The following is a 14,199-nucleotide window of genomic DNA, read 5'->3' as shown; positions in this document are numbered from 1 at the left end:
ATGAAAATATCTCTTTTCTTAATTTCCAACTATACCTAAGTTGGGGGCGATTAAATAAATGTTAAGAAAAAGGGGTAAAGAAAAAAGGTTAAGAACAATGAATAATTTTAGCTCTGTTATTTTGGTAGACACCCTGTATTTGTAATCGTCAGTGTTAAAAAGTTTAGTAGGCGTGAGCTTTGAATGACTAATATATTGGAGGACTTGTGTTATTTTTGCTTCTTGGAATATTGAGCGGGCTGTCATCGGCATATGGTGGTGCAATAGGCACGTTGCGAAAGATTCCTTCAAGACCTCTCCCAGCGCCTCTGGTGTGTACCCAATCATTCACGAGCTTCTACCTGTAGCTCGCGATCGACAATTTGGCGAACCGGCCAGAGAACTTGGTAATGACCAAACCTATCTGTTCACTTGGGATAATATACACTCTTGCAATAGTTATCTGGCCGCCATAGATTATATCGAAGTTCAGAAATCGTTAATGTGGCTGTGTAGCTTTGAGGTTAAAAACACTACAAAACACCATTAGAGTGCAGAGACAAGAAGGGAATTGGATTTTGAGAAATAGTGTGGGAGAGGAATGAAGAGTTTAGAGGATTCTTGTTGGAAAATCTGATGGTAAGAGGTCAAGAGGAAGATGGAGGGATAACGTTGAGATGGACCTAAAGGAAATCGGTAAGGATGGAAAAGATTGCATTGATCTTGCCCAGGATAAGAACAGATGGAAGGTTTGTGTTGCTGCAGGCATAAGCCTTCGGATTTTAGAAGGCTAGAGAGTTAGTTAGCGTACGATTGCACTTCTTCAAACTAAATAGCGATAAACTTTTGGTAATGGTTCACCTGGAGGAAGACACAATGAACTCTGAATACAGAGGCATATTTGCGATCAGTTTGCAACTCATTATAAGTATCGAGTTGAAGATGGTGGCACAACAAGGATGCACATCGTTGTATTAATTTTAGTCCGACTGTGTTGCGACCTGAGAAACCAAACTAGAGTACGTTGCCAAATAACGTTGCAGTTGTAAAAACATTTTTCACGAATCCTCCCAAAATATTGCACCTTCGGAACAATGTAAGCGATGAATGCACTCGTGGGTGTTGAAACGTTGCACAGCCACGCGGTTCCATTTATTCAGAAACTCTAGAAGAGTTCTAATTAGCAAACGAGGATAGAGAAGAACGGTATCGACCTGAAAATTCGATTTATCGAACTCGTCCTAATGCTCTTGTAACTGGATCCCGAGGGGTAGACTAATTCCATTCCGTGTTTGCGCAGGATCTTTTTTTATTGCCAGGATCACCCAGCCTCAAATGAGACGACAAATAGCGTCTGGCACTGTTCACAATGGATGATTGGTGGGTTTACGGCTGGACACGTTCCCTCGAAGCAGCACCTCATGATGGTTCGTCGTCGGGGGCTTCGCGGATTCCCAGTTTGCTCCTTTCATTAGCGAGTCGCCACCGTTAGCTTCTGAGTGGAGGGGCTCGGTGGAGGTAATTTGGTTGCAGCCGCCAGGAGAGCCTCAGTTTAGGCCTCTGCGTCACTTAGGCAACAGTGGTTGTTGGAAGTGGTGGTCGGGAGACAGTGGACAGTGTTCATAAGTGAGACAACAATTGCTTTTCATGTAGTGGTACAGGCATCGCAACTGGAAATCACTCTGCTTCGGGTAAGTTCGTTCTATTTCTAAATTGCTGTGTCACTCCCACAATTTGCAGAAACGACTCTTCAATGCAAAGCCTACATGAACTACATCCATCTCCTAATATTTACCGAATCATTAAACCCACCCAGAAATCTTCGATTAACTAATTAAATTGTTTTAAGTTTACTTTATGCTCAGATAGAACAAGAGGGGGCTGGACCAGCTTTTAGTTGGATCCGAAGGATTGAAATATGTCTCCTCGGGGTATCGAACCCACAAATTCATTATTACAAGGCAACGCTGTTAGGCATTATGTTATGAGAGAGAAGCATGGTGCGTGATAAACATTTAGATTATATCAACGAAGGCAATATATTTATTAAACAGCCAGTACCCACTCAGTAATGAAGCACAAATGCTGGAACAATCCGAAAGTAAAATTCCTGTCTGGTATTCGAAAGATTCTCAAAGATTGTGCACGTGCAAATCATTACTAGCCACATGTATTAGTTTTGGCAATGCTAGGTTATGAAATACCACCAATTGGATAACAGGAAACTAAATGAGAACTGAGCAATTTATATATTTGCTTAATCTATTATTTGGTTCCCTCATTCAATAAGTGTATCACATCCCATTATACATATAGGCAACACACTGTTAGCAAAATAAACGAAAGAGCTTAGACAATTGTGTAGGATCTAGGCACGTGTTTGTCAACAATGACAGCAGTATTTGCCTTTTGTTGTTTCAGAATTTTTTTATTTAATCTATACGTCGTAATGCTTAATAATGGAAATATTTTTAAAATAGTTTATATGCGAGAAAAACATCGATAACGCATGGCAAAAAAAGTCCTGATTTCACATAAAAATCACTACGCATACATCAAAACTCAGTCTAGAAACAACAGTGAACAGGAAACAACTCTCCGAAATCATCTTTGTGACTAAGCTAGTAAAATACAAACCAATAATTTGTATTTTAAATGTTATAGCCTTGCACATTTCCACTTGTACTACAACTGGACTTGGTAGCTTCTAGAAATTGCTATTGTCTTTGTTTATGTTCATTTCGAGTCGGCGACCCAGAAGATGGCGTCTGTTAGTATGACGTCAGCTACAAGGTCTCAGACTTCAGAAAGTAGGGCGTATGCAAAAGAGGAAGTGCAAAAATTCTTTTACTCAATCTTTTCTCCGCCATGACCTTTCCTCATTCTCCTATTCAATATTTTAAGCCAGACATTCATCAGAGCTATTTAACTCTCGATTATGAATCGAATTCTAGACAATACGATGGCTCTATATAAATTCACTGGAAATAACAAATTCTTCACCGGAAAAGTTAGCTTACTTAATGTAACAAACATCCTTATATCTGGGAATGAATAAGTGTTAATTTAACAATTGATCTTGTTAAGTAATATCAAGTAAAGGTAATTTTGTTTAATTTTTAAACTATAATACTCCTCTGTATACTAAAACTTACGTTTTGTAGGAAATCATATTGCAGTTTTACCCACCATAAGTAACTGTATGTTCTTGTGGAGAGGCCTTAACGTTGACTATCCAACTGAGATTTTACAAGTAATCTACTGATACAACTAAAGTTCGATTTAATGATTATTTTTGTTTTTGGCCCACTCTTCTGTAGAATTATTATAAGGATGGATGTAATGTATATTTTAATTCAGAAGCAATATTTGATTTATTGATTGATTGAGTTGGTGTTTTAAGTCCACTTTGTGCGCAGCAAGGCTAAACGGGACTGGACCTACAGTTTAAAGTTGGATACGAACCACTGTGTGCCTCCACCGGGTCAGAAGCAATATCAGACCATTGCTTCGTTAATTCACTTTATTTAACGAAGTCCGTGGTTCAAGAATTCAAACATCAAAGAGGCAGACAGTTTCTGTGTCAGCAACGGTACATAGGATGTAAGAGGAAAATAAGTGAAAGTAACACTGAATAGTTGGCCTTGTAATGTTTATGCACTCGAGGGTACTTTTGGTGGATGGAAATCCATTTCCTTTACGCAAGTTTGTTTAACTTCACTATACGCTCAGATAGGCCACTGGAGCTGGGTCTATAGTTTAAGGTTGGATTCGAACCACTTGCAAAGTGCCTCTACCGGGGATCGAGCCAGGGACTCCTTTGATTACAAGGTGACAGTACCACCACTATGTAATCGGGGAGGGTCCTATTTCCTCTACGTTTGGACCCATAGGTGAATGTGTGCTTGTTTTTCAAAAGAAGGATGGAATGAATAAAATAATGCTTAAGAAGTTATTACAATCACATTTGAAACGCTAAAGAAGGAATAATTTCTGATGGTGTACATTTGTTGTGAATTTAAATTTAGACTTTTAATATGCGTGAAAGAAGGAATTGAAACTACCCTGGCGACATGACGCAAACAGGTATTCTCGAGAGGTGATTTGGATTGATGGATTCAGTTGGTGTTTTAAGTCCACTTTATGTACAGTAAGGCTAGTCGGGACTGGACCTACAGTTTAAAGTGGGATCCGAACCACTATGTGCCTCCATCAGGTAGGGAATGAATGAAACAGAACAATGCATGTCTTCGAAACGTTGGGGGTAAACGCCAATTTAACGTAGCTGGTCTCTCGAGAACAGCTGTTTACATGAGAAATGGCGCAGAAGGTGCTGTGATACATTGTACCCTGTAGTTTTTTGGGGGGCAGGGGGTACAGACGTTTAAAACAACTTGGAAAAATAGGCTACCCACAAAATGTTTTAAAAATTCAAATTTATTTTGCGAATGGACGTTTTTCTTTATTTGCAGCTCAAAATTTAGAGCTACGTATGTGAAGTGGAATGGCCCATGTTTATACACACAAATTCATCTATCCATATGTAGCTAGATGTATGTGAAGGTTTAACTTTGCACCCCTCTTCCCAAGTCAAAAATGTTCCTGCTGTACATGAATACGATTTCGATTTTTCTTCTCTTGCACCATGAAATAAACTTGACCACAGCTGGGGAAACTTAGCTCCCACCCAAAGCTGTTCTTGCATAATTCATTGACACGGCAGGCGGCAATGGGTACAGCCTTTGTTTCTGCCAGTCTCGCGCTTCCCAGCTGAAAGAAGTGCAAACAGGCCTTCTGTTACGCAATGCTGTTTTCCACAAGCCACGAAACATGCACAGAATGCACCCAAATATTCTCAGTAGAGTCACACATTTATGTTACTGAGAAGTAATTTGATTACGATATTATTTCTGTATCATAGATTATTGTGTTCATACTTCCAATTTAAGGCCAATACAATCAACACCATTAAAGTACTCAAGTGTACACAAAAATCGAAATCTATCGAAGCTTTAATGAATCAAGGTGATAAACTACAACTTAGTTATATATTTGAACACATCTAAAATGCATTTTCCTTAATGTAGGACATTAAAGAAAATCCCATTTTCTTGTATATTTAGAATATAATACTCTGCTAAGAGTCTTGGAAATCGAAAGGGACAACTTTTGTGCAATAATTCTGAAATTTTGTAAGTGAGTTTAAGGAGAGCGAATCATTTGAAATACACCAAAATGCTTGTTCTCCAGAACAATGGTGTTTCGTTGGTTGGCGAAGTTTGAAATTGGAAGAAAGTCTCTCAAGGATGAGAGAACGGCAGGCCATAGACTGAAGTTCTGGTAAATGAATGAAGAACTTAAAAACTGGGAATTAGCATTACACATAGTTAAGGAGCCAAACATGTCATTGTAGCCAACGAAAGCCGCAACTAAAGATTGCTCCCGGGCCGAGAGAATAGAAATTTGTCACCTCTACAATGAATTCTTTGTCAACTTCCGGCTTGGTAAAATAGGAATAAAGCAGTCTTCGAGCTTGCAAGGTCTCTATTCAAAACAATTTACCGATTTTTCTTGAAGGACGCGCATTCCTCCAATACAAAATATACTTTCTTAGCTGTAGTATATAGTAAATACCTATCGACATTACCACTATTTATCGTTATTTACACATTCGTCAGTATGGTTCAATATGCAGTCAACGATTATATAAATTTATGTACTCATTCCATAAATTATTTCAAAATATTATTGTAAAGAAAATGTACACATTTTAACACGAGAATAAAAATATTTGCAACTAGAATTGTGTTTAATTAATATACCAATTTCAAATAAGGGTGAAAATAATAATTTGGAAACAACTATTTCTTAAAATACAATGAAAAATCAATGTTTTGTTATTGTACTTGTTGATGTTGGAAAACTAGACCTATAGTAAAATAGATATGTCGCTTTGTTTCTTATCTCAATTATTGCCTAACTCTCTAAATAATAACCATTGTTTTCTTACAACATATGAAAACTTTAAACTTTAAAATTATTGGATTATAGATATTTAGTTTATGCTAATACTTTTATTTACTTATTTAGAAATAAAATTCAGTATAGTAGTTTCACATATAATCACTAAATTTCTTCAGACACATTAAATGTTTACGAACTTTATAATTTGTCGCTTAGTTTTTACAGGTAACACAAACTTTGTCCATATTTAAGATAGATAATTATAATTTAAATATAAATGTCATATTCGCTTCCCACCATCCCAATGGGAGGTGAGGAAAAATCGCTTTCAACCTGGACTAGTAGGTTTACAGAACGCCGACAGAAGGACTCCATCAGGAATTAACCAATCACGTGTTACACTACCCGAGGATGCGTCGAGTCGCAAGTTAAGTAAGAGTTTCTACAAAATACATATGTATCTTGTACTCTTTGCGTAATTATAACACATCTATTACTTTCTATAATATTCTAAACTTTCAAATACTCATTCCATACAATAGTATGGAATGCATCATATTACTAAACAACTAATTTTCGTTCTCTCTAACACTTCATGGAGTGGAAACTATTAATTTTAAAATATATTTCTCTTTTGAAGCTTGCTTGGCACTGTAACAGTATAACATTGATATATTTTAATATATATTTACGTAACACATTACTATGCCCTTTCTACTTCTTAAATATGATTATTTAATATACTTTTAAAACTATGAAAAATCAGCGGTGGTACACTAATGATAATAGGATCTATTGTAACAAGCTGACAGACTAATAATTCTAAATGAGTGTTAAAAATGTATATTTCAACATAATATTTAATTTGAATTCGTAAGATACCAGAATTTTCAACATTTCTATTGTATAATTTATGATAATGAGTAATATTTTCCTTCAGTATAACAAACTAATACAAATAACAGTAGTGTAAGAATTCAAACGTGTTAAAAATTTAAAGAATATTTGCTGGTTCCTTATTTAACTAATCACTTCATGAAAGTGGTGCTCATAAATATCACTTTTCAATTTTATGTAATTTTTAAATATCATTAATATTATTAAATTTCAATTTTTGAAAGATCTATCCTATCTTCTTAACTGCATTTAAATTGTGTCCATATTCTAAATTACTTCAGAAAAAATATTTTTATAATATGAAAGAATTCTTTGTCCTTGTTGGACGTCTGATGCACCTCCTTTATTTTCAGAATGGATGTGTGGAAATGGACAGTCGTGTTGTCCTACATCGTCACCTTGGCTGCAGGGAACAATCCTCTCTTTGGAGACGAAGAATCGCGCCCTCAGATCGAAGGAATACCAGGAAATGTCCCAAACGGAGCAAAGGACCTGAGCTCTTACCCTGGCGAGGGAAGGGGAAGCAAGGTCCAAAACCTGGAGGAACCCTACAACGGCTACGACGTGTTCCTTGTGAACGAGTACTCCTTCAAGTTCTGGTCAGTCATTCAGATCATCGCTGCCCTCCTGCTGATCTACGGAGCTGTTCTCGGGATCTATCACTCGAAGTTCACGTTCAGCGACGAGGACTTCTACGCACCGTTCGTGGTGCCAATAGATAAAGGGGAGGGAGAGAGGCGTTACGGAAGAGCAGTGGTTATACCATCGTCCACCATGCGTACCATCATGGACTCCATATACTCTGACAAGTACTCTTAACAGCCATGCACACAAATGAGGAGGATTTTTCGTGGATCATTATCAATAATTCCCTCCAGAACATTTTACCAGCTAATATTTGGAAATTCACACAAGAGATAAAGTGTAGTGAATTATGTCTTTTCGTCGATGGAAATATTTTTTTGGGGTTATTAGGTGATAAAACCAAGTGAGTTTCAGAGGTTTCATGAGCTAATGTCACCGTTATCTGTGCATAGAGGCTTTTCCTGTGAAAATTTCAGTGTCTGTTTCGTAGATGGCAGGATAGTAGCACATATGTATCGTCTTCTCGTCAGTTCGCTGACGTGCCTCATGAAACGAACGGTTCACGCACACACCATGTGTGTGTACCAGATTAACTCTACTACATTTTTGTATTTGAAGATCAGAGTGACTCGGCTCTTAAAAGTTCGCTATCTTATCGCTAATGCGATTGTCGATAACTTTACAAAAATTCTTCAAGAGAACCCAGTTGAAATTTTGGTGCCATACATTCTCTACATCAATGGTGCTTTGTGCATGTGAATCTGTGTACAGTCGTGAGTGTTTATTATCAACAACAGAAGGAATACAAATACTTGAGGTTAAGTTCGTTTTGATGACCGAGACTCCAATAAGTGTTGGTGTTTATTTCTAACTTCAAATTCTCTGAATATGAACAAGATTTTGTAGACTCTCTTCCATTTTTTGTTAACGAGAGTCGCGCACCCCCAGCTGAAAGAAGTGTAAACAGGTAATGCTTTTTCCAGAATCCGTGAAACAGACAGAGGAAGCATCTACATTCATATTTTTGTTACTGAAAAATGGCAAGTTTCAATATGATGAAGTCATTTAACTTACTGTAGATTACTTCCAGTGGTGTCAATTATGGGAGCGAGGGTGGGGGCAGTTGCCCCCACTTTTTACCACTTTTGCTCCCGAACTACGCTAATCCTTGGTACAGGGTGTCCGAATTGAAACGCCCTAATTTCAAATACTTATATTAAACATAATATACAGGCAAGAACAGTGTGGTAGGTGGTATATGGTAGCTTAGCTGTGGAAATTTTAAATCGGTAATGAATAGTAAGGATTCGTTTATTTTGTATTGTTCCAGGGGGTGAAAAGTGGAAATGACAACCAATGCTGAAAAAGCGCAAACTGTGTGGTGGTACGCAGAATTGGAATGCATGAAGCTTAAGATGCTTGTGAAGCACATCGTGGACTGTGGATTTTCAGAGAGGAATCTCACGTGACGCCGTACGAACGGATTTCCTGGGACTTCGTTCAAAAGCATCTGCAATGCGCTTAACGTTTTCCTCTGATGTTCTGATCGGCCACCACCATGCCTCCTAACGACAGATCCTGTCTCTAGAACCGCTGCTTTCCACGCCTTGATTCTCTTGGCATCTGGAGTGTATCTGCGATACTCTGCACGACACCGTTGAACTGCAATAATGGATCTCAATTCTGCGTACCACCACACAGTTTGCGCTTTTTCAGCATTGGTTGTCATTTTCACTTTTCACCCCCTGGAACGATACAAAATAAACGAATCCTTACTATTCATTACAGATTTAAAATTTCCACAGCGAAGCTACCATATACCACCTACCACACTGTTCTTGCCTGTATATTATGTTTAATATAAGTATTTGAAATTATGGCGTTTCGATTCGGACACCCGGTATATCAAGGGAAAGTAAACTGTTCTAGACCCCCTACCCCCAGTTTTGGAACCCAATCTCCGCCACTGATTACTTCATATATCTGACTAAATTTAAGAAGTACATTAGATCACTGCACTTGAAGTACTAGAATAACTAGAATCGTTACGTAGTGAAGATTTTGTGAACCAATTTACAAATTAGAATTGAGTTGTGTCGTTGGTGAACACGTAAGATAATTTATTCTGTAACACACCTTTTAACAATATTTCTATTTTCTTCGGGGATTTTGTTCTGTTCAGAAGAGAAATGTAATATTTAATACAGAATTGGAGCAACTATTCGTTCTTATAATTAATATACAAGATATTCGAAAAGTTTCTAGGTTTTCAATTAGAAAATAACGCATGGGGATAACAATGAATGGTTGAAGAGTTCTTCCCAGTTACGTTAAAGTCATCGTAAGTTTAAAGGTAACACTGTTAAGCCTTGTTTTCATGTTAATAAAACATTAAAATGCTGACCAAGGCAAACTTTTATAGTATAAAAAAAGGTTGCCTTGGTCAGCATTTTAATGTTTTAGTAATTTTAAATTAGCTTTCCTTTTTAAAACAATTCTTCTTAAAATATCATTAAAATATAACTTATTAAATTTTTAGAAATAACAGAATTCTCGTATTTACATCTATCAAAAAGAAGTTTTTGGATGAAAATACTAACAATTACTCAGTTTTACTCACAGCCTCACAACGTTATCGCCTTGTATTCAAGGGATTCAGTGTTCGTTTTCTTGTGAGTTTTTTTTTTATGATTTAAATTTGAACTGAAACCCTGTTCAGATTAACCTTTCTGTGCATAAAGTGAATTGAAACTAACGCGATGCACATCGCACAGCTATGTTTATTGAATCTCCTACTTTCATATTGATTTGCTTATACATTAACAAGTGCATATTGCCAGCTCGGTGGTTCAGCGCGTTAAGTTGTCGACTTTCCATCTCGCTAACGAAGTTTTCGGCATGGGCACGACTCGACTGTTCTTTGTGAGTGTCTCTTCATCACTTTCATTTAATCATCACTCATCTTCATCGTCGTGATTAACCAAAAGTGACAGAAAGGCAACGCTAATATTGTTATTCTTTCATGATTTTATCATTTTTTTTTATATTTGGCATACGGTCTATGAATCTCTTTATGCAGCACTGTAAATATTATGTTATATATATAACAGTTATGGGTTTAATGGTAACCTCACTGTAAACTAATAAATTAGTAGAGCTCTTATTAATAAAAACATCCACTCTCTTTGCTCTTTTCAGTGTCTCCCCGATGGCACAGTGGTAGCGTCGTCGCCTTGTAATCAAGGGGTTCCGGGTTCGATACCCGCTGGAGACAAATAGTGGTTCGGATCCCACTTTAAACTGTAGGTCCAGTCCCAATTAGTCTTACTGTGCATTAAGTGGACTTAAAACACCAATTCAATCAATCAATCTCTTTGCTCTTCATAATATTTTGTTGTTCCATATCTTCTATGTAGGCTATTCGTTGTTCTTTTATGCTAACCTATTCATCATTAAACAATAATTGTTAACTTGCAGAAAGCTGATATATCACTCTCTCTCTCTCTCTCAGGATGAAGACATCGAAAGCCTCCGTCCTCCTGTTCATCCTCATGTCTGCAGCCGTCAGCAGCCAGCAAGTAGAGGACGCGTCGCCAGCAACCAACCACTCGCCCGAAGGAACCGAGGAGAACAGGAGAAACGCGACTGCCCTTAGCACGAGCGTGGGGGAGGCCAGGGGGAAGGTGCAGAGCGTGGACGAGCCTTACTACGGATACGACGCTTTCCTCATCAACGAGTACTCCTTCAAGTTCTGGTCGGTCATCCAGGTGGTATCGGCGCTGCTGCTCATCTACGCGTCGGTGCTCGGCGTCTACTACTCCAAGTTCACGTTCAGCGACGAAGACTTCTACCCGCCGTTCTTCGTCGACAAGAAGCGGAGCGCAAGGTCCGTATTGCCCCCGACGACCATGAGAACTATAATGGAATCCATATCGTCCGACAAATACTCCTAACGAACGGAGGAATCGTGACGACGCTTGCGAACAAGGTGGAATACGTACGCTCTCATCCCAGGTGAAATCTTAGTTCAGCGTTGGCTGTTGTTCATTTTTCCCAATCGACGCGATGGATAATGCCCAATTCACATTACATACTAATTACATTGTCACTAAGTGCATTCCGCATTCGGACTTATAGCCAGATCAGGATTTATAAACATGGAAAAAAAAAAAAGTTTTTAAATTTTGACAAGACTTCTTTCGGAGGGACGACCCAGAATGTTTGTCAAAGTTTGTTTTAAGTCTATTTCGTGCTCGGATAAGCTGGCGGATAATTACGACTGCGCCTACTGTTTGAAATGGGATCCGAAGCCATGCGGAATGTGCTTCACACGAATATCGAGCTAGGAACCTCTTGATAACAAGGCCTGGCGCCAGTAAGGGAAGAGAGCAGAGACAAGCCCGCCATTTACTGCTCCTCCACCCCTTCAGCAGAAAAAAAACTAGATAAATAAATGCTCTATCAGTCCACATAAGCATTTCATTTCACATGGTATTTAGGAGTACATTTAGAGCACGAGAGGAAATTTTCACCCCCTTTTTTTTGTACAAATTAGCATTGCATCGGAAGTAAGTACAGAAGCACATATAATTGCAGTAATAAATTTTATGCGAAATTTTTCATGTCCTTAGAATTGTCAGGCTAATTTGTCAGTTCACTAAGTTTTATTCTCATATTATCAGCCATTATCTATTACAAAAATGGGGCCCTCTTCATAACCATTTTCCTTTCTCTTTGTAGAAGCTTACTCCAAGTTGAAGCACTCCCTTAAATCCAGACCTGGCTAATACTCTATATAATAGCAAGTGTTTCGTGATTGACTCCCAGTGTGAGTACATTTCAGTGTTTAACATCCCACGTGAAACAAATATGCAGGTGTAGTTAGTCTATCCGTGTATAAAATTAGATAATTATGAATTTTGTATTTACATGAATCTATTAGCCGTAAAGTATAATCGGCAATGTAATACATACGATATAGGGGATGATGCATTGATCAATTAAGAAAGAAATAGTTTTCGAGAGTCTTTTTGAATAAAGATAATTAATTAAACTTTTGTAAATATAATTTGTTGGTTGGCTACTATGACAATACAATTACGCCATTGATATTAGCTATGTTTTAAATTTTTAGTTCCCAGCCATGAAGTACAGTAGTAAAACAATAGCAATGTTCCTGTTAGTTTCTTATATATTGTACATTTTGCTACTTCTGAACCGAATTTCATGATATTACGTCCCCTCTCATAAACACTCTAAATGCCATAATTTCTCGTCAGCCAGGGATGTTAAATGTCATCAGTGAACCAACCTGTATGTATTCCACCTTGACTCGCAACTCATGACGGACAGTGCTTGTGGACATTGCGTGCAATTGTTAAAGCCCTTGTAGGAAACTCCATGGAAACGATCTGTTGCCGAAGGACTGTGGGGAATTTCTGTGGCGGTGGTTAAAAATTTCCCCATACTTCTTGACGACAGACCAGTGCATTAAGACGCTTTGGTGAAAAGCACAGTGCCCTCCAAATGACGCTTTTTATATTTATTCAACTATTTTTTCTACTTTTGTGAAATCGCTTGTTAATTACGTGTACAGTCAACGTCAGAAATAGCCGCGAATCTGAGATGAAAGTTACCTGCTACATCTCACGTAAGAATATAGGTGAGTGATGGAAAGAAATTCATTACCCTTTTCTGCTCGCAAAGCAGTGCTACAGATTGTAGAAATAAAATTTCGGACCATTTTGGCGAGAAGTCATTTTGGATTCATTATCTCCAGAAGAGCAACATTATTGTTTTTGCTAAACGTTTGTCACGTTCAGTAGAATAATAATGTCAGTGCAACAATGTTTTTTTTACCAGTTTTGAACGTGTTCTTATTCTTGTTTTCTACACAGTGGCTTTAGTAATAAACTATGCATTATTGCATTTTTATCATTATACTTTTGTTTATCATTGTTGATAGTCCCATATTTTCAAACCATATTTTCTGGTTAATATTATTTACCTGAATTTAATTAGATTTCTGTTAAGGATGAAGAATACCACATAGTGTTCATTCTTTTGTCCAAATTATCGGAAACCATTTGCAGCTTCGAGAGTTTTGCTGTCTTCTTCACAGAGTATGTGTAATATGTGGTAAGAAAATAGTGCGAAACACGTAAATTCTCGTAAAATACAAAATTTGCATTTTTCGGCGAATTACTATTCATGGAAAACGTGTTTAGAATCGTCATTTTTATCTATTTATGAGCAGAACCAATCAACAAAGTTATTGTTATTTTCGGGACTCCAGAAACAATGCACGACATTCCACGAAAAGTGGTCCTAGAAAATGAATTAATATGGAAATTATTGTTATTTTTAATTGCATTAAGGTTTAGATGTTTGTGAATGCCTACAATTTGCACATTCACCAACTAAGGTTGCTACCATCTGCAGCCTATACCTAAGCTTCACGGACGAATGAAGTCAAAAGTTGCTACATTTTAAACTGACACGTAACGCACATTTGTTAATGTTTTTCATGCATTCAGCCTATAGCATCACACTAAAGTTTTTTTTTCATTTGTTAGCGCAAGCACCATAAAGGACATCATGATTCCTTGAAATCAGTTAATTATAAATATTTTAATCCAATATCATGTGTGGAACGTTAAATTTTGCGTGTAAAATTTCACACACGCTGGAAGCCTCCCCGATAGCGCAGTGGTAGCGTCGTCGCCTTGTAATCAAGGGGTCCCTGGTTCGAAATCCGGTGGAGGCACATGGTGG

The 14,199-nt window shown here is 37.6% G+C and overlaps 1 protein-coding gene across 2 annotated transcripts; it reads left to right on the top strand.

Annotated features, from left to right (window-relative positions):
- Positions 1–1,543: 1,543 nt before the first annotated feature.
- Positions 1,544–13,319, top strand: LOC145991661 (uncharacterized). 2 transcript variants are annotated; one of them, XM_083127726.1, is made up of 2 exons: positions 1,544–1,670; positions 10,937–13,319. In XM_083127726.1, the coding sequence occupies exon 2, from the start codon at positions 10,938–10,940 to the stop codon at positions 11,376–11,378; it is 441 nt and encodes a 146-aa protein (XP_082983852.1). In that variant the 5' UTR covers positions 1,544–1,670; position 10,937; the 3' UTR covers positions 11,379–13,319. The 2 variants fall into 2 exon arrangements, with proteins under 2 accessions (XP_082983852.1, XP_082983853.1); XM_083127727.1 differs by lacking the exon at positions 1,544–1,670 and adding an exon at positions 8,181–8,392.
- The last annotated feature ends 880 nt before the right edge of the window (positions 13,320–14,199 follow it).

Source organism: Lepisma saccharinum, chromosome 8 (genome assembly GCF_977018435.1).
Source record: "Lepisma saccharinum chromosome 8, izLepSacc3.1, whole genome shotgun sequence".
Taxonomy (NCBI): Eukaryota; Metazoa; Arthropoda; class Insecta; order Zygentoma; family Lepismatidae; genus Lepisma; species Lepisma saccharinum.
This window is presented reverse-complemented; position numbering and strand designations above follow the sequence as displayed.